The 22,153-nt window shown below is 35.1% G+C and overlaps 1 protein-coding gene across 7 annotated transcripts in view; it reads right to left on the bottom strand.

Annotated features, from left to right (window-relative positions):
- Window positions 1-22,153, bottom strand: part of ZNF385D (zinc finger protein 385D) — a 361,757-nt gene that overhangs the window by 111,008 nt on the left and 228,596 nt on the right. For 6 of the 7 annotated variants that reach the window (XM_015853987.3, XM_085538403.1, XM_085538405.1 and 3 more), the window contains one exon: window positions 4,748-4,890. In XM_015853987.3, coding sequence (XP_015709473.2) covers window positions 4,748-4,890 — 143 coding nt within the window. Of the gene's footprint in view, window positions 1-4,747; window positions 4,891-5,417; window positions 5,535-22,153 lie in introns of those variants that run through there. The other variant, XM_085538407.1, reaches the window with a different exon arrangement.

Here is a 22,153-nt window from a genome sequence, read left to right as displayed (position 1 = left end):
AAATCCAAACCTTAGGAGCACCAATCTGGGGTCAACATCCACTATTGTCTCCTCCTTTCCCATATGGCAAAGCTCTATCAGAGAAAAGTGACACATGGACTATTGCACCTGAGACTGGTGGTTTAAAACATCAAGAAAAATCGGGAATGAACAAGGATTCCCACAGATGGATCGTGGGAAAAACATGTCTGTGCAGTAACAAATACTTTTCAATCAATATTTAGTAGAATTCAGGCACTACTACTGCTCTTCAAGTCATAAGCTGATAGTCAAGAATGCAATGATGTTTTTGTCCTAAGGATGCTGCTCTGTAAACTTTCCACTGGCAAAAAGGGAATATCAGGCCTTATTATGGAGTTTGGATGGAGCTTTTCAAGCAATATCTTTATTTCTACTTACAAGCACTTACTCAGATATTCTACATTACTGTCCTCTACCACTACAGATCTTGCTGTCACTATAATCTACTATGCATGACATAATATTTCTAGATTTTTTTTTTCCAGGAAAATGGTTAGCATATCCTCCAAAGGATAAAGAAGTAAGGAGAGCAATGCACTGCCAGGTTTTCCAGCTGGTAACATCCTGGATTTGTAAACTATAAATTCTGTCTGTCAAGGTGCTGAAATACATAATTCTGAGAGCTTAATAGCTTAACTAAAACATATTTGATGGTGCGTCTGTGCTTTGAGAATGATGGACTCTGGAGACTAAGAGCTACAACTGAGATTTTAGTGAGTAGGTTATTTTTCTGCAGGAATGTAAGTTAGATAGAACTGATACTACCATTTAGTAGGATGAAATATTTTTTTCTTAGTCCAGCTACTCAAATTCGTGTTTTCCTGCAACTTAATTAGCTTCTAGACTTTGATGCTTTGTGAATTTTTTGCAGCCAACCTTTGGCTCACAAGCAAGAATACCACACATACATTCACAGACACACAAATACATATTCAGTATAATTGCAAAAGCCTAATATCTCTAAGAACTGGTTCATATAAACACAAGTACTTAAAACTTCCCTCTCTGCAGTTGAAAAGTTTGTTGTTTTTTTGTTTTTTTTTTTGAATGTTTGCTAGATGATCTCCAACATTTGTCAGAATAGGAAATTTTCTAGTCCTCTGACCTTCAGAACACATCTTAGAAAGCAACATAAACATTGTTTTTTGTCAGATTCTTTCATTCATAAATGTATCTATTTACATCTCATACACTTAATTCATCTTTTTATATCAGATAAACTTGCAATGAACTTGGGATTCTTCAGGGTCTGCACAACAGCTTGCTGTTTCAATTTAAACAGCTCTGTTGTTAAAATTTCTTTTTACATAGGACTTAAGGGTAACCATTTGCTTCACAATTAAGAATGCAATATCTACAAATGTTCAGCTAACCAGATTGTTAATGAGTATGCTGCTTTAAGCTTTCCTGTATAAATAGATAATGTCCCTCATGAAACTGAATGGTTCAGACTTCACAGGTTATCACCGCATTTCTCAAGCTATTCACTTTTTACTTTCCCCTCTCCTCAGTGCCCAGAGCTGTTACTAGGAAAGTTTTGCAAAGCCCATGTAATCACCTCTATTCTCTGTCTAGATGAAAACTTTTGCCCTCACACAAATCACTGCTGAATGTTTTCCTCAGAGACAGTCACCAAAAACTGAACTTGTTCTGGACTAAAAGTCATTAGTAAAAAAAGAAAAGAACCTTATATTTGTAATAAACTGAACCAGAGTGAAAAATGGTATGACACTCAACACATTATTTTTGGTGATGCACTTAAGGTAAGTATTTCTTTGTATTAGATCTTGCATATATGCCTAAGAGAATCTCCATTGGTACGAAAAATTGAGTAAGCAAATTCCATTGCTTTCACCTCTCCTAATATCTGCTTCCAGTTCAAAGTCTTTTAACAGTTGTCCTCAGATATAATTAGAAGCAAGCATAAACACTTGATAAATAGGAACATTTCTCTGTAGACATATAATGTCAGCACTTCTGTCATATAATTTCAGAGTGGAATTTATCACATGCAAATGTCTTATGGCCTGTCCCTTAATATCGGATTCAACGAACCCAATGTAGATGCAGCTGAGCCAGCCCCTCATAGTTCACAGCAATAACTGGGAACTTTCAGAGTTTACTTCCCTCATGCAAATGTAGACACACAGGGTGGATGCATTCTATACATTTTTGTCCACTTGAATAAATGGAGAAATTGTCTTTTCATGTTATCTTTTCCAAACAAACTTATGCTGATTAGCCCAGGTGTCTGTTGTGTGAGTATTGCCTTAACTAGGGACAACTTCCTTTCTCTGAAATGCGACCGCATTTTTACTAAAGTTTCTCTTTGATCAGTGCTCTTCTCAAGAGAAAGTTGTTGAAAAGTGTGTTTGGTCTGTAAATAGCCCTAACTCTGGAATTCATTCTAGCTTCTTGGGAAATAGCCCAGGCATGCTGCCAAATAGATCAGTTTACGTGCAAATACTGAAAGGTAAAGAGGAAATTGATTTCCTAACACACTATCTATGGCCTTGGTGTTTCAAATCAAGGCTAAAGCTCATTTATCCACAACATGAGAGAGAACATCCAGTTCAGGTTTCTGGAATTCTGGTCATTTACTGGAAACCTCGTTAATCTGATTTAGCCAAAAAAATACAGAAGTTTCTCCACTTAGCTGTAAAGTCAATGAATACAGAATAGTATTAGCAGCTACAACTGTTCAGGACAAATCACTTTGGTTGAACAGTATTCTGTCTCACACTCAGATACTTAAAGACATTGTCAGGCATTCTGTTTAAAGTTTAGTATGGCCTATGGGTTACCTTCTCCTCAGATTGATAATGCCCAGCAGCAGCTGATGCATCCCCAAAGATTCGTCAGCCTGGAAAGAATTTCTGGAAATATGCAGAACTTCTTAACTAGCCTACATGTTTTGAGGATGCCATTAACCAGCTCTGGCATATGAGCTAAACATAGCAGCATTCAATAATGTACTGTTCAGCAGGAAGATGGGAACGCTGAGGATGATGCTGCATGTCAGCACACATGATGAGAAGGCAAAGGTCACACTGCAAGGCAAAGAATCTGAGCAGATGACAGAAGCTCAGATGACAGCATCCTCACACTCGGGACTGACATACTCAACAAAGGTGAATTTGGCAGATGGCCACACAGCACAGGAAGCAGTGCTTCACATGGGAATGCACTTCAGAACATTGTTAAAAAGGGCTGCTAGTCTTATCCTTGAAACTTAGGCTCAGGTTACTGAAAAATTTAAGAGATGAGGAGCTTCTGAAGTCTAAATACAGCACTTTTACCTAAAGAGATGCTTCTAAGATGACTTTGAAGTATAATAGGGTTTCGATAGGAGACAGTTCATACCTTCCTATTTCTAAACAATATCAAAACACAGTACACTCTAACCCCCTTCTTCCCCGAGGTACTAATAGTAGAATATCAAACTTGATAAGAAGAAGAAATGGCAAATCATTGGAATAGCACAATTTATTTTTAGGATGGGTGTGTTGAATTAATAATGGTTTATACTGAAGTAACAATCAGATTTTTCAAAGATCTTCTCCAAATGTAATGCCTCCAATTCTATTATGTTGGCCCACATCATCAGAGGCAGACATGGGTGGCATGAACCTTTCCACCAATATTCCCTTACATTTTGTTGCCATGTGACAGATAGCAGCAGAGGGAAAGTTTGACAGAATGACATCTGACATGGAAACGTTTATGAAGAGAAGGTGTGAAACTGAATTTTTCCATGTAGAAAATGAAGCATCCATTGCCATTCACTGACATTTGGCGAATGGTGATCAAACAGTAACAGTGGATGTGAGGACAGTGAAGCAGTGGGTAGTGCATACCAGTAGTAGTGACAGTGAAGCAGAAGACAAGCTATTTTGTAGGTGGTCATGAACAGCTGTCACACCATTAAATGAAAAGTGTCTCATTCAGGTCACATACACCAATAGGCTAGCGGCCGTACCTATGCTGAAAAATACTGTTTTGTAGCTGAGAATTTTCTCTATCAAAGAGTTTTATTGTGCTCTCTGTATCTGCTATAGTTTCCACGGAAATAAATAGGAGGCATGACTTTCAGAGGAACCAATGTACATTCACAGCCAGCACGACTAAGTTAAGAAATTCATGATTAATAATCTAACTTTGCATTAACTTAAAGGATGCAAAAATCACATATTCTAATCTGAAAATAAATACACTAGATTGTATACCATTTAAACAGATAATATTATACCAGCTAATGCTGTTCTAAGCATGCTTGAATTGCCTCATCAGTTTTATCTTTTATAAAAAAGTAAATTTTGCTCTTCTGATGTGCAAATTTTAGGTATTTCTTGGGAAATGTTTTGGAGATTGAATGTAGAGTCACACAGAATTTTACACTTACAGCAAAGTCTGTATCAGAGAAACTCTGCACATCTTAAAATAGAGTGGGAAACACAAAGCCTGGGACTGGATATAGCCTGCAAGTTTACTGCATGTCACTTGGGATCATATCATTTTTTCCTTCTACATTATTTCTGGCTAACACTCAGCTAGGCTCTAATTTATGGTCTACCAGTGTATCTGGAAGAGCTATTTGGCCCTCAGTGCTGGGAGAGAATATTCCAGGTTTAACTGAGTACATAAAACTTTACTTTGTGCCCTTTTGAGCCTTCTATGGAAACCATGGCTCACTGAGGTGGACGTTAACTGTTAGGACTGTACTTACTGCATTGAAGTTGGGGAAGAGATTGACTGCTGCTGCAGTGTCCAGAGGAAATGGGAGAAATGGTTTAATATCCAGCGATGGCTGCAAAGGTGGAGCAGGAGGACGCACTAGGGCTGGAAGAGCAGGGCTCTGGCATGTACCACCTATAGGTAGAAAGAGACAGAAGGCATTCAGTAAATAATATGATAATAATAATTAACTAAGTAAAAATACAAGAGTAAAATAAAGAAAATTAATATTAGCCATACATTTATGGTACATTAATATAATTAATATTAAACATACATTTTTCTTTATCCATAAAAATCACTGCATTATTGTGAAAGAGTGCAGCTGACTCAGTTACTGTTCTTCAAAATTCTTTGCCAGGAACTGAAGGTATCCATCTTTTGTTATTTAAAATTAATTAATAAATCATTTATCTCCCTGAACTTCCTGAAACAACAGCTCAATACATCTGACTTCATTTTAGAACCTCAGCTAGTCTCATCCACTTAGAAATTCAGTGCTTTACCCCATTACCATTACTCAACCCTCCACAGCCAAACTACTCCAGAGGAAAAAGGACAACCACAAGTTGTTTTTTTCAGCAAAAGCTGTCATTTGCAGACTTTTGATTCTTTAATTAAACCCCTGGTAAATAAGCTTAATCTTGTCAAGTGCAACCTACCTTGCTGCCTTAACAGTTGATCAATACAAACCTAAAACAAGTTCAGCAGTCACCAAAATTTGGGGTTTTGAATGATCCTGACAAACACATTCTACTCTCTGGAGTAGATCAGATTGCACAGTACACCTCTGAAATGCAAAAATACTAAAGAAATACCCTTGCATCCCTTGCATACCAATAAGCCACTACTTGTTTGCTGCAGACTGTTTTACTTATTTACTTGCCCTTTGCAGCTGAAAGCCAAAATGGTTCAAGCCTGTTCTCTGCTTTCAGCACTTTCTGTGTTTTGGTTGCACTCCAAAACATTAATTCCCCTTTAATTAAAGACTATCTGGATCCAAGGAAACTGTTAAAATATGCTACTGTTCTTTTAATCTGAGAGGCAGGCAGCAGACTGTAAAAACTTGCTGGTAAGTATATAAGAAACATTAAAGAAAACATAAAGGGAGTTTTACCGCACTCATTGAACAGAGACACAGGCAGATATGCTGTCAGAGAGAAAGATCAGCATACCCTTTTTTTTTTCCACACAAACATACAGGCGGTCTATCAGATGAACTGCATACGTTCTTTAAGTGCACAAATTTAAAGTACTCAGAGTGATATACAGAATCTCTCCATATTTGGTCAGCAAATCTGCTAAGAAGGGTTGCAATTTCATGCTTCTAATTGAGGACTAACAGCACAAGATTTAATGAAGCAGTTGTAGCAGAGCATCACAGTTCTACTTCTAGCTATAAATTCAACTGGTGCCAAGTAGCCAAGTTTTCACAGACAGTTGTAGTGGTTTCTTATTTTGTTAGGTTGCTTGCTTTCTTTTGTTGTTATTTACTTGTTGTTTTTGTGAGTGCCTGTGTGTGCGAGTTTTTTTTTGTTTTGTTTTTTTTTTTCCAACTTTCAATGTATCTGTAAAGTATTTCACTACAGATTATTGAAAGGAAAGCATTACTCAAAAGTAAATCAAAGGCATTAGATTAAGGTTCAATCCAATCTCATGCTAGTTTTTCCTCAAGAGTTACTGTCAACTCTGAAGTCATTTGTATATTTACCTCAGTGTAAAAGTGTGCTAAGGCAAGCCATTTGAGTACAGTTGATAAAGAACATAGACAACAGAAAAGCAGAAGGAAAACAGTGCTGTCTTCCACTGCTTACTAACATAGAAACATCAGGTATTTCAAGAATATCACTGGTTTGGCAATTGCTAAGTTCCCATGGAATTATTACAAAAAGAGCATAAAAATAAAGCAGACAGGCTAGAAAGATGATGAGGTGGTGTTGAAGAGTCCATTCTTATTCCCTCTGCATAGGAAAGGCCCTATAAAGACTTTTTAGTTGCTGGGGGAAAAAAAAAAAAATATTTTTTCTCATTTAAAGTATTTACATATCACAAAAAGAAACCATCACTCCTAGTGATAAAAACTTTACAGAGAAGTCTCTAGGTTGCAGCTGAGAATGTACAGAAACACAAAGAATTGCCAAGGTGAGCACTTGCCTGACAATAGCAAGGAAATTGAAGCTGATTAAATATCCTCCAACTCACATATGTAAATGCAAACTAGGTTGAGAAATATCACCTGTGCTTGGGGAAACAGCACTTTTGGTGTGTTATCTCAGTTTTACAAAGGAGAGCATTCCAGTTTTGCAGATTCATATTACCTAAAGCTATCCCATACTCTCAGATATCGCACTATGAAGGATGAAGAACCCTGTGATTCTTCCCTGCTGAATGATTAGGCACTCACCCACCTGCCACTGTCAGCCAGTGCTGCAAAAAGTCATCTGGGGACAAGGACACAATTTAAAAGGAATAATTCAGCCCGTTTTTCAAGACCTTGGCTGGGGCTCAGAGCATCTGAGTTTGGAACAATTTGAAGTCTACCCCAGTCCTGGCTATGGTGGCACTGAAAATAAGTAAGTTCAGGAACACAGCTGCTCCCTAATTCTTCAGTACTGTCCTTTAATGATGGAACATGTGATAGATATTTGAGCTTTCGCTTAAAAGTAACTGCAATTTTTATGGCAACAAAAATTAGATTCTCTTTCAATTTAACAAGCGCAGAGTTAAAATCAAGAAAAAACCCAAATCAATGGCAGCCACTTTTGTGACTCAGCTTAACTGAAAATCCTTTTCACAACTTTTGAGAATGTCAGTGTTAAATACTTCCCTTCTAATCCATTAGAATAGAGATGGAGAGAAATAGAAGCAGTTTTTGGACAACAAGTGTGGAAAAATTCTCATTGTAAAGATGGAAGTATCAAGGGAAGAAATGAGAAATACAAATACCCAAGAAATACAATTCCCCCAAAATGAAAGGTAATACAGGTCTTAAGTTGCATTTGATTAATAGCATGCTACAATTCCTTAAAATAGAAATATACAAGGTGAATTTACAAATTTAATCTTACAAGTTATAGTCTAAGACCCTTCTAAAAAGAACAAGTCTTTTCAACCCATTTAGAGTCCAAGGATCCTGAAGATTCAAGACATTTGAAAAATTATGTCAGTGTTTTAATCTTAATTTCCCTGGTAAGAAGAGCAGGAGTAATACAATTTAAAGCATAATTAGCTCAGCATTTCAACCAAATTGGAAACAATAATTTGTTACTTAAAAATTCAGACAACATAGTCAAGATAATCTCTTGGTCAGAAGAAGCGATAATACGCGTAAGTAGAGATCAACAACCAATATAGTGTAATTTTGTGAGTACAGACAGCTTTGGTAGCACAGAGCCACACACATAACATGAGGTTCATGCTCTCTGTGCTGTAAACGATTCAAATGGTTCTCCTGAAACCACTGCCAATATGAACACCATCACTATGAGACCTTTCTTGCCTGTACTCTGAGCCAAGAGAAGAAGACAGAAATGTTCAGGCAAAGATAAAATTCCTGGATGTTCTACCTTAAACTGTCCATTCTGCAAGCAATTTTGCAATTTTACACCTGATTTTTTCCTTATTGGAATGTGAATAAATACAGTTTCTTACCCTCTCCTCCCCAACACACAATATTTGATTTTAGAAACATTGTTTTCCTATGGAACTGAAAGTAGATTTCAAAATGAGAAGTCATTCCAAAAAAAAAGAAACAAATTTCTGTAAAAATACTAAGTTCTAATATTATCTTAAAGATATTTTCCCCGTAGCTCCAAATAAATAAATAAATAAATCCAAACAATAACAAAAGTAGTTTTGAGGGGGAAAAAATGTTTTGCTGAATTAACATTTTCTGACAAGTAAGTCTCTATTGACAGTTCTTCTGCTCAGTTCACTTGGAAAATCCCTCAGATATTCAGAATCACATACACGGTAGTAGGGCCTCAGAAAATCTGAATTAAGAAAAGCAGAAAGACAAAATATGCACAAAGGAAACACAAGAAAAACAGGCTGAGAGACATAATATTGCTCTAAGTCTTTTTGTAGTTTTTCCATCACTATCAGCATCACAAAAACCAAGTGGAAAGAAAAAGAATCAAATCTCTCTACAATTTCTATCTTCATTCCTTCATTGCCAAGAGTACGGTAACCTTCAATACATCAGAAACATCTTAAACCAATATTAAACTTCCCATCCATCCTGGAGTCTGTTTGTTTCCAGTAACGTAATGTCATTTCTCCCGCACATGGATATTCCCAAGGATTTCTCTCCATCTCCCACCTCTCCCAATATTTCTATGAAAGCTTATTGAAGGTCAAAACAACGTACACATCCTGCCTTGATAGAAGCTTAGAAGAACTTTCAAATTCACATGATTCATTGTGAATATATGGTAATGCATCAATTTCCAGCTTGAAAGGTAATTGTCATGTAACTTTAAAAGGTAAATTCAAAAAGAACTGTGATCATTATTATTATTTTTATTTTTAATGCAGGATCCTACTGCTAATGGTAGCAATGGTAATAGTAATGGAAAGATGGTTGGGATGGATAACCTTGTAGGTCCTTTCTAACCTTGTGATTCTATGATTTGTCAGTATACACACAGTAAGGATTAAAATATATTCTAGAGAGCTTGAGACAAAAGAGTATTATTTGCTCAGACTATATAAGAAAAGGGGTGCAGAGGAGTTTATATTCTGACTTATAAAAGCTAAGTTTACAATTGCTTAACTCGGTTCCAGCTAGAACTTTAATTTAATACGGCAAATTTAGTTTGCCCGTAAGTCAAAAAAAAAAAAAAAAAGAAAAAAAAAAGGCAGAGTGGGCACAAGTGAATTTTCTTCTTAATCAAAATAAAGCTGTAAGCAATTAAGAATGTTGGGCTAGACATGAAAGATAATGAATTATCTTTCTCAAAAATAGTAGACACTCCATTTACGTCTTCACATAATCTGGTTGGATAGGAAATTTGAAGACATTCAAAGACAAAAGAATAACCTTCAGGATGTAGTACAGGCAGTGTGCTATGTATTGCAGATCTGGCTTTTAGGAATATTCCAGCTTAATGTAATTTGTAATTTTCTTATAACCTATTGTCACCAGGGTAAACCCTTTCATCACAGTAGAATGGTTTCCATTTTTGGAACAGCTAATTTTAGTAAGAACTGCTAGATTGTCAATTTTAAGGTAAAGTAAGTTCCATTACAAGCAGTGCTGTCTAAATCAGGTAGAACAGGGTTCACCTAAATACCAAATTACTTATGAGTACTTATTATATTCAAGTGATTAAAATATGAACTCATGATACAGACATTTCGCTCACACGCAACTGGTGCATTCTATCTACATATATTTAACCTTGAATCTTTAATATCTTATACTTATCACCATACTATTCTATATGGTCAAAAATAACATAATGTGCTACCTGCGTCTGTTGAGAATTTATTGATCATGAAATATATGTTCTGACCACTCTTAGTTTCAGAACTCAGTTTCTTCTGAGTCCATTGGTGGTGGAAAGGGCTGTTTGTTGTTGTTGGTGGTGGTTTCTTGTTTGTTTGTTTGGTGTTGGTGGTTTTTTTGTTTTTTTTTTTTGCCTGCTTTGTTTCTTTTTTTTCAGAAGAAGAGGTTTTTAACTCAAAGTGATTTCAACTGCTGTATTGTTCGTATGATTTTTTTTCTGAGAGCGTTTTTACCATAAAATGCTCTCAAATATACTCAAAACACTGTAATATCCACCTTGAAACACAATATTTTTTCACATGATTCCACTTAGTTTCACGAGGAATTAAATAAATAAATAAATAAATAAAACATATCAACAGCATTAAGCACTTGACGCCCACTGGAAAGGAAGAACTCACAGAACACAGTTACAGCCACATCAGCTTCTCTCCTGCTAGCTTTCCTCTGACAATCTGATGATCAGATATACTGTGCAGTGATGTAGGCCCTTCTTTCAGAGGTTTTGATGTAAGTAAACTTAGCAGTAGCTAGTCACTTTGAAGAGAATGAATGCAGCACTGTCTGAGCTGTGGAGATCTGTGATTAATAGTTTTTTCAGTTCACTGGCCAAAGCTGAAAAGTCCCCCTCAACATTTAGAGGAGGAAAAAAAAAATAAAGAAATTAAATTACTATGAATGTGAAGTATTTTTATGTTGGTAAAGTACTTTTTGCATCTCAAATGAAGTTGTTGCTTAGATACTTAACCCTTTTTTTATTATTTACATTTTGGAAAATTTCAAAAATCCAAACCACATCAATTCAGTACTACTCAGTACAAAAATATGCTCATGGTTCCTAAAACGCTTGCAGTTTGGCACAACTCTGTACCCGTTATTTATTTATAGAGTGCATTTTTTTCTGCACACACTATTCACCTGGAAAATTTGATTCAGCTCTGGTCACTTGCTGCTATTCAGAGTATTATTTTGTCTAGAGATAATATTTGTTCTGTGATTCTTGCAAAGTGAGCTAGCTTATAAAAAGAACTCCTTATTTTTACTATTAGCTTCTATTCACTTTAGAAGCCTCCAGATTGAAAATGTACCCAAATGTAATCTACCCAAGAGACTAGATTTATTTATTTATTATGTTGTATAGAATACCATAAAACTATTATTAATGATGGAGGACAGGAAAATACAGACGCTAATTTGCACAAAATCTCCTTTAATTAATGCTCTTTTGATAAAAAAGCTCAGGTTCCCACTCCCTATTTGTGATCTTATTCCCTTCTGTTCCACTGCCATTATCCATGAGCAACACTGGAAAGGTGTGCCTGCCTTACAGACAGCCTAGCTTGTCTGAATACGAACAAAGCACACAGAATTCTGTAGACCGTATACTCTCAAGGAAAAAGGAAGCTCATGTCAAAGCCTCTCTGAACCTCAGATCACACTCCAACCCTATACCTAGAGTGTGTTATGGCCCACAGGAAACACTTTACTAAATCAAGTTGTTTTTATTAAATAAAATCTAGTAAAAAACTATGATCTTAACTGCAACATTTAACACTACCTAGCAATGAATTCTACTAATGCTCTACAAGCATCATCTTCTATGGATTATAAATTACATGAGGGCATCAATCAAGCTTTTCATTTTAGCAAGAGGGACATGACCTAAATATTTGAGCTCTTCAGAATCCCTTGAGGTTTTATTGCTGTTGGTAAGATAAATTTGGATGTGTGTGTGTGTATCCATATCTATCTCCTCCATTTGGAAGCCATTAAATCACTGAAAAATGATCCCAAACAAGTGTTCCACTTTCTGTTAAGTTCTGTCTGCTTCACTTAAGAGGAAACAAGAAATGTGCCAGCTTGGCCACATTGATTGTTATCAGCCATTCACAGCAAGCAGCAACCACAGTAGCTAACAGGGAAATAGACAGACCAAGACTGCTAGCATCATGGCTTTATAGAAGGCCAAAAAGCAAAATGTTCAAGACCTTCAACTCTTGTCTTCTTGAGAATGCAAAAACTTTTGATTTACATCTGTCTTAGAAATATATTTCTGGTATCAATTGTCAAGACACACCCATTTATTAAGAAATTAAATTTTTCAGCTATAAAACCAAGAAAACATGCATCACCTATTACCGTGGAAGATCAAGAAAATAAGCTATAGGTCCTTAAATCTTATGCTATGACTACTTCAGCAGATATTAATCTAGCAAGGAAATCAACACACTTTCACCCAGATTCAAGAGATCTATTCAAAAGCACCTTCACTGGCTGTACATGTTTTGTGCAATTTCACACTTCCTTTAGTAAGCAGGTGAACCCACAGAAATAAAAAGCCTGCCACTAGTAGCATGCTGGCTATGAGGATAGTGCTAATCAGCAATGCCTCTTTGATTTACCTGGAAAAGCTTAAAATAGCCAAGTTTATTAATAATTTACTCAAAATAGACTTTTACACATTTTAACTGCATAGTACAAGCATAAGTGAACACGTCAATAGTCTTGGTATGTTTGAGGAACACTGCTTTGTTCTGCTAGTTGTCAAACTAGTGTTGTTTTGTTGAAAATAAATAAATAGTCTTGGAACATTGCTATGTTAGGAGAAGGATGGCAGAACTGTAGTCAAAGAAATGAAGTTTGCCCAGGTCAAAGCTTGCTTCGTGGATAGAGAGGGAGGAAAGCAGGCAAAGAGGTGTTGAGAGAAGAGTGATCTGCAATTCTATACATTCATTTGGCACTGTTCTTACAGATAACACTGAACAGGGATTATGACATTTTGTAGCCCAGTGAATATATGCCAATGTTGCATAGACTGGGGCAAGATTACCCGATGAACTGAATTCACAGCATATGCATATGTGCATAAGTATATGCCAGCCTATGTACATGTGCATAAAAAAAATACAAACACTGAGAGATGTATTTTTCATTAGTTTTTGCCATGCATAAAGAAAAATGCTAATACATCAGAAACTATTGCAGCCTCAGAACTTGGATTCACATAACTAGACCAAATAAATGTTTAAAAATGATTTTGTTCATGGTCTTCCACATGTAGACAAAAGGGTAAATGGTATTATTTCTTACTGGACATTAATGAGGAGAAAGAGAGGATCAGCAGAGCAGGAATTATGAACAGATAATGAAATACAGCCACAGATACACAAGACAAAAGTGTGTTTTAAAGGAGAAGCAAAAACCACCATTCAGTTCATGGTGGCTTGAGAAATATTTAAGATAAATTAAATGAAATTTTATATTTTTCACACATGCATTCCTAAATCAAAAATACTTTAAATTATTTGACTTAAGAACCTTCCTCGCCAATAGAATTCCCACTCTGAATGAAATATCTGAAGTTCTAAAGAAAAATAAACCTAACGAGCAAACAAAAATGTATTTGTCAATATTCTTTTTCAGAGTGTAGGACCAGAACAAATCAGTAGATCACATGGCCCAACTGTCTCTAAACCCCAATCCATTACTTTTCATAAAACCTCCTCTAGACTTTAATGAAACTAAACCAGATCAGCCCTCAGGAGATAGAGCTGTTTGTAGGGGAAAAAAAGAAAAAAGAAAAAAAAAGAAAAAAAAAGAAAAAAAAAAAAAAAAAAGGAAAACCAAAAACCAACCAAAAAAATCATAAAAGCCTGAGGCTCTGTGAGCATGACTTTCTGGAAAAAGAAGCTGATGAAAAATTGAAGTTATTCTAGCAGGCAACTCTAGCTTTGCGTTGAGAAGGAAAGCAAATTAAAAAATAGACAGTTCTTTGCAGTCTGCTGTTCCTGCAAAGACAGGGAAAGAGAAGGATAAAACATGTAACTAATTGTTAAGCTTGAGTCTTACTGAAACAGACTTTTTATGCCACTTTGAAGCACAGGTGCGCTGTGTCCAACAGTGACCAATCTCTGGATATTCATCAGCAGGCAATAATTAAATAAGTTAATAAACTGTCTAACTGCAAACAAAGGGCAGAAATATCTTTCTACCTTCTGCTTAGTACTACCTGAATACCTGGAAATTTGATTAGAATTGCTCACTTCAGCATTAAGTAGTTGGGCTCAGTTTACCTTATACTGTCTTACAGAGATGTAAAATCAGATATTGCTTTGTTACCCTATTGCCACAAATTGAAGGTTAACTATAGTAACAAGTGTTAGGCACACATTCAAGACAAAAAACATACACACTAACATGGTACCCGCCTTCCAACATGAAAAGATGAGTCATTTAATTCACCACAAATTATCACTGACTTTCTTATTTTCTTTGCTTTGCTGAGCAGTACACTGGTGATTCTCTATTTGTTTGATAAAAGTTGGAGATACAAGTGATTAGAAATTCTAGATTGCAATTCTGAGCATTGGGTTTAGCAAGAGGGAAAACCATGAAAGGAGGGCTGATAAATTATAAAGCCTTCAAGAGGATATTAAGGGCAAGAAATTGAAATATTTGCTGATGCTTTTCTTCAGGATGCCACTGACTGTAAACAGAAGAGGGACAGAAAACATATTCAATCTTTATCTGTAATAAGGTTCTTCAGAATTCATCTTCTCTGCAGATCTGTATGTAAACTGCACTCTTATGCCTAGTTATTATGGCTGAAAACCCTTATAAAAGTTTTTTGGTTTTTTGTTTTATTTTCTTTTTTAATGGAAAGAAGTTCAGGACCACATGTATTTTAATCAAATGCCCATATTAAAGCCTGCCCTGTAAATTCCCAAGGCCTCAGGTAAGTGTCCCAGAGCTTGGGCTGTTGATTAACTGAGGTAATTGCACAATAATCTCTTTTTTGAAGAGGTTTAGGTTTGTGTAAATGTGTATTAACTTCACAAAAGAATTTAGCTTTCATTTCCAGCATCCTATGTAAGTCCCTCAATCACAGAGCTAGTGTCTTTCTGAGAAAGTGAACAGATTTTTTTTGGTCAAGAAGTTGAAGTTGTAATAGAACGACTATTTATAAATACAGGCTATGGAAATTTCAATTTTGGCAAACCTATACCTGTGAGTTAATTCAGGCAATACGTTCGAGAACTAGAAAATGTGGAGGTTAGTAAACCAACTGTCCTTTTGATACCTGTGAAAATGCTGGCAGACTCTGGTTTTGTATTATATATAGCTGAAATTAAAAAAAAAAACAAAAAACAAAAAACAAAAAACAAAAAAAAACCACACACACACAAAAAAACCACCAAACCAACCAACCAAAAAAAAAAAATAATAATAACAAGAAAGGAAATTTTTCTCCTGTCATTCTCCATAAATGGAAGGAAGAAAGTACCATTGCTTTTGCCAACAAGACACAAAGGACAAAATAAATTTTTGTCCTATTTTCCAGAATCACAGACATGACAGGACCAATTTATCTAATCCATGACATGCTAGATGCTTCAGGCTGCATCCATGGAAATAGATAAAGGCATGTACTCTACAGATTTAATGAATGGGAATCCCTGCCCCTGGCTAATACAAATTGTGCTCATTGGTGGGTAATTCTATTGATTATAGTCCACTTATATTTACACACAAGGTTTCAGTTTAGTAAAATAAATTATTCACCAAGAGCCAAGCATAACCTAATAACACCTTACATTTCTTTGAGGTTTTTTGTTTGTTTGTTTGGTTTTGTTGTGTTTTTGTTTGTATGTTTGTTTTTAAATTATTTTCTCTATTTTATCCAAATTTTCCTTTGGAGCATTTAGTAGCATTTTTTATCTTGTGACATAAAATCATTTCATGAAAAATTCACATTATGGTTCACAGAGTTGACCACACAGCTGATATCTATGAAGAGAAGTCTTTTCTTTTTTCTTTTCTTTTTTTTTTTTTTTTTTTTGCAGCCCAAGACCATTCTTTTTCACCCAATACAGCACAGACAAACCAAGAGTTGATACCTATGGTCAAAAACTTCTAAACAAAGGTAGATGTGAAAAGAACTCAAGTAATAATACCATTCCTGATCTGCTCTTCAGTCAGCCTAGCTACATTCTGGTCTTGTTGAGGCATTACGTAATATTATAGATCCTGTCTTGGGAATTAAATACAGGAGAAAAATATTTTAAAACCTTTCCAGAGAGCATCCTTTCTCCTCACACAATCACACTGTTTAGAATATTTATATAAATATGAAGTTATAAGCTATGAAAAGCTCATTTTTTGCAAACCTAAAACTTAGTTTAGATATTCACCAATTTTTCATTCACATTAATTTAGTCTAAAGCTCAGCATTTCTTGGACTTAGTATATAAATATGTCTAGAAACAGGCCTAATACAAAAACAAGGCCTCTCAAACATTTCAGCTCATTCAATTCAAAAGTTATCCTTCATCTACCACCTGACTAAAGTGCCTGAGAAAAAAAAAATCGAGCCTTGGGCATACTAGACTAAAACTGTTGTTCCAAAAGAAAAAAAAGAAAAAAGAAAAAAGAAAATCTTAGTTAACATATTCCAGATTACTCTTTTGTCCCCCTCACCCCCCCCCCCCCCAAAACAAAACAAAACAAAACACAAACAAACAAACAAACAAAAAAAGACAAAACAAAACAGAAAACTAACTCTGGTTCTCCTAAGTATCACTAAGTATACTAAAACATATGTATATTTTCTAAGGCACTGCTACCAGGCCTTGAAACCACATACCATAAAATACAATATTAAGAAGAAAAAAAAATTATTTGCCTCCTTTCCTGATATATCATGTTGATCAGAAGGATCACAAAAGATGCAGCTTCATAATGTTCACTCCTGATATTTTAATTCTAGGTGTTGTACAAGGAACTATTTACTCTGATCCTTTTAGTGTTTCTGTATTGCTTTGATTTGGTGATTCTGGGTGAAGGTAGAAACAACACCAGGCTTATCTGTATTACATAATGCTTCATGTTCCTAATAATCATTTTTTTTTCAAATTAAAATAGAATAGTAAAACACTCAATTTAGACTACAGAATTGAATTGTAGATCAAATAGTTCAAGTGATTATTCAATATGATATTATGACAGGAGATGATAAAGTCACTACCTTCAAAATCTCCATCTGACTAAATATTCAAAAGGTTCCATAACAATGAGTTTTAGAAAAATGTTTTTCTACTATTATAGTGTGTTTTTTTTTTTTAACCAAGGATTCCCAGTTTGAAGGATAAATCAATGCTTCAAGTACTTGAACCAGATGATGATATATAGAAGATGATTTACAATTATTTGCATAATCCAGAATTTGGTACAACTTGTTTTAATAAAGCAAAACAAAGACACATAACACCAAGCATAAGAAGAGAAATGCATCACAAAGCAGATAATCTAAGTTGAAAATGAAGTAACTCTAAGCATATTACCAAAGATGTACCAAGGCTTCTATATTTTCCTTATGATGTCATATCTTTAAAAAAAATAATTGGATTATTCCAGAGACAAAAACATCCTTGTTGGATCTAGGCATGTCATTAAAGGAAGAATAAACTTACTGAAAAAGACAATGCTGGGTAAAACAGGCCCAGCTCTGACCTAATATAACTGGTGACTAAAGCAGTTACAGTGGGCATTAGTTTGTGCCATAATACTAAAGAACATCTATTACTGCTGTTGAATCTGTTAGAGGTATCAATTCATGCAACGAGACAATTTCAAATTTAAGCCTCTAAGAAACCTGAAACCAAACACAGCTTGCCTGTATAAGGGTTGCATTCCAAAGTGAATACTCATGCCAGTTTTGCAGATCTGGAATTGCAACTAAACATAAATCACCTGATTCACAGTAGAGTGTTTTGGGCGTGTTAACTTGAAACTCTTGCGAAAATTTTAGCAGGTGAAGGCCAAATCATGATAAAATTTAAGTTAACATCTGTACATCTTTCTTCAGGAGCAAAACACTAATGATCACACAGTTCTTTGTCAACATACCTGCATAAGACTGGCACCATTCTCCTTCTGCTTTTCAACCTTAAACATCGAGTATGTATAGATTCATAGTGGGACTGCCTTCATTTATGCAGTTTAAAAATAATAGCATCTAAAAAAACCTGTATTTTAAAAACTTGAACTTCTGGCTTTTCTTTTTCATGTATACTCAAAGGGAATATGTGGTAATCTTGTCTGGATAAAAACAGAATTTAAATAGGGAATGTCAGAATTTCTTCATTATACTCTTCAGACAGCAAAACTGTACTCAAAATGGGTTAAAAAAGACCATAGAGTTTTTTGTTGTTACTGTATAAATTTGACTTGTATTATATGTAAAATAATAATAATAAATTTAAAATCTACAATTTAATTCTCACTTAAATTATCATTTCAGTTCACACAGGACAGCCAAGTGACTCAAGTGTTCAGATTCATTAACATATGCTATTTCAAATGTGGTAAAAGTAAAACTGATGTTCGCATCAAACATCAACAGCATTAACAGAAACATTATTAAGTGCTTTAAGCTTTAAGCAACTGAAGTGGGGACACAAAACAAGGGAACAACTTCTCGTTTACCTTGTTTCACTGTGTCCCTTAACCCTCTCTTCTACCAGTTTTTGATACAAATGCTTATCTTTACATACTGCTCTTTTTATTGTACTGCCAAATACGCTAGAAGGAAAAAGCCAAATTCTGTCTTTTAAATTTCAGATGAGATTAAATTTGGTCTTTAGACGTGTAGAAGAAATATGAGACATTTCAAAGGGGGGCTACATCATACTGAAGCAACATGCAGGGTAATGTATGTATGTAAGAACCTGACCTATAAATCTACTACTGTAAATCGGCCTCACCCTATACACATACACAAACTCCTTACAAATACAAATCTAGAAAGGAAAATCATAATAAGTTTTATATAAAGAACAGAAATTAATATGAACTTAGGAAAGTATGGAGCTGAACTGCTCAGTTAACTTGAGAAGAATTTCATAGTACCATTATTGATCTTGATGGCCTGATAACAGAAATTAGTAAGAATAATAAGGTCTAGAGTTGTTTTCAGCTGAGAGTTGCTTGCTGACTTATGGGAAAGAAAAAAAAAAAGAAAAAAAAAAGAAAAAAAAAAAAGAAAAGGTGATTTTAAATAACTTCCTGAAAAAATAAAATAATTTAAAAAAAGAAAAATCAGTATAGCTTTCATCAACAGTTAAACCCTAGGCCAAATCTCAGATGAGTACAGGAATTGATGAAATCTTCCACCACGGGTCTGCAGATCTCTTCTATCAGAGGGAGACATGCAGCAGTGCATTTTCCTCTGCAGGTGTATCTTCCCATAATTGGGGCTCCTTGTACAGCTTGTCAGGTAAATTGAAGTTGTCCAGTCACATCAGCTTGTGTTCCCACTATATTAAGTATCTCTTCTCACAAGGAGACAGGATTGTTTGAGCAGACATTTCTAAGTCTCCCTCCTGTACTTCCAGGCTTTTCAAGAAGAAACGTATGGCTCCTAGATATGCTAGTGTTCACCACCCCAAATACACTGCCTAAACATCTGTCAAAATCTGACTATGTTGTTGATACCAATTTAAGACTTATAAAGAGCATTTAATCCACATTTGAAGATATAGGAGATATTAAACAGAACAGTTAGAAAAGTCAGTTGACTTAATTAGACTAGGACTAATTTAATACTTCCATCACAGTTGAAACCCCTACTTTTCTGGGAGCCATGGAAGTTTCTCAGCACGTTATGTCCAGTAACTGAAATCGAGTTCTAGCAGATCTATTAACACAGTCCAACTCTTTCCACAGTTCATTACAAATAATAATTACTTTCCGAATACTTCCTCCTTCACTATGAACAACAAATCTATCTCAGTAAAACAACATCAGTGAGGAAAGCTCAATTTTTGCTGAAAAATTCTTTAAGTTCTAAGAGATATTTTTTGGAACTGCTAACAGCTGCCACACATATATATCAACAAATTTCAAAAACAGCCTAACTTCTTTCAGAGAAAGTAGCAATATTACCTCAGATTCCATACATTATTTACTATAAATTGGCTATAAAGATGGAAGAACCTGCAAAACTGGAGCTCTGTCTATCACAGATAGCTTGGAACAATTCCTGTAAAGATTAACTTATCTACTTTTGTAAATATTCTTTAGTAACATTGGCAATTTATTACTATTATCTTCCTAAAATGGTCTAATAATTTAGAATTAACATTACATCTTTTTAGTTTGTGAATTTGCAGATATTAGCTCAGCAGGAGTCTCTCAGATACCTGACATAAAACATTTGTGATTCATTTGACAACACAGTAAGGTCATTTGGCACTACGTCTGTTTCTAGGCTGTATGAACTTAAAGTGAGTTTTGTATTGATGAAAATATGTTGCCATAGCTTTTAATGTAAAAAAACATTTAATAAATTACTGTAAAGCATCACATAATTGTTTTATTTTGTGAACATACTTGTGAGGGAGTCTTCCTACTAGAAAAGCACAAAAAGCGTAAACAAATCATACAAACATAGTTAGAGCAAGTGGGGGAATGTTTTAGGAGCATGAAAAGTTATTGTTCTTTTAATGCTAAGCATGATATGCCAATCTGAGAGACTTCCGTTCTGCTTTTGCTCACTATTTGTAATGCTTTAAGCATATTTGACTTTGAATAACTAAACACAGTATACAGGACGAGAAATAAGAATTTGTTCTACACATGTACTACCCTCCTAAATTCTATAGAGCTGTCTGCATGTCCACAGCAATGTGTGTCACTGTTCATTTCCTTCACAAGGTTAATTTCAGGCTACCTACATAAATTTTCTTCTCTACATGCTGATGCTATGTGATGACAATTTTGCTTCAAGTTAGTCACCAAGGGCAAAACAGAGCAGCCTTGCTTGGTCATCTAAGGGTGCGCATGTGTAATGGTGCAGTCAATACCATACTGCTGTAGCACAAGCATGACACAAGGGTTTACCTTCTGCCTGCTTACCTTTGTCCAGCCAGCTGCAGAGTTTATATATGTTTCACTAAGGCTTTCCATAATCACATTACAGCATATCTATACTGTTAAAGGGACTTGAAATGTTACTTTGATTTTTTGATTTGTTTTCAGTCTTTCACTGTTTGTTTTACTATGTATATAAATGAGTAAAGTCATTTATGTGAATACACATACCTGCAGTGTTATTTATTTTGTAGCAGTGCCCTTGTATGACTGACTTTTTTTTTACCTTGAAAATCTGTTTATATTTGGAAGGTAATCTGCTGGATGCACTGGTAGAGAACGTAGAAGTAAATGTCAAAATGCTAATATGAAGGGTTATTCATCACATGAACATTGATCTGATGATAGGCAGGCATTTCTGCAAGGCAATGCGCTTTCTATCCATCATATCTAAAGAGATGCAGATGTCCAGCTGCTACTGAACTCCCAGGCACCCAAATGGTGGGCTGTTAATTATCATTAAGTAGTTTTGTCAGATGCACCTAAGGAAAAGGCCATATTTGATATTCAATAAGAATATTACAAAAAATTAATCATTACTTAAAGAAAAACAACAGGAAAAATACTGGGCATTGACAAACACATTGAAAATTATTACTCCCACTTGATTGAAATGAAATAAAATAATTCAGGATCTTTCTTAGTAAAGAAAGAAAGGGAATGATCACACTGCGGATAAGGGCTACTAAAAATTAAGCCTACAGAAATTAAATGTATCATTAAGAGGGCAATGTAAATGCTCTGGTACTGCATGTGAAGTGGAGGACTAAATAAGCAATTTTAAAAGGTAGACAGACTGTGGCCAGGATTGCTGAGACAAATGTTTGTAAACGATTACATAATGTCTTGAATGCTGAAAGCACGTAAGTATACTAGGAAAAAAAAAATAAACAAAGAACAACAAAACATTGAAATAGCATCATAGAAGCAACCAATATTGTTGCAGCTGCTATGCCCTCA

This window comes from Coturnix japonica, chromosome 2 (assembly GCF_054131305.1).
Source record: "Coturnix japonica strain WE chromosome 2, WE-NBRP24, whole genome shotgun sequence".
NCBI classification, from domain to species: Eukaryota; Metazoa; Chordata; class Aves; order Galliformes; family Phasianidae; genus Coturnix; species Coturnix japonica.
The sequence above is the reverse complement of the archived record's forward strand: the minus strand, read 5'-3'. Positions and strand labels throughout refer to the sequence as shown.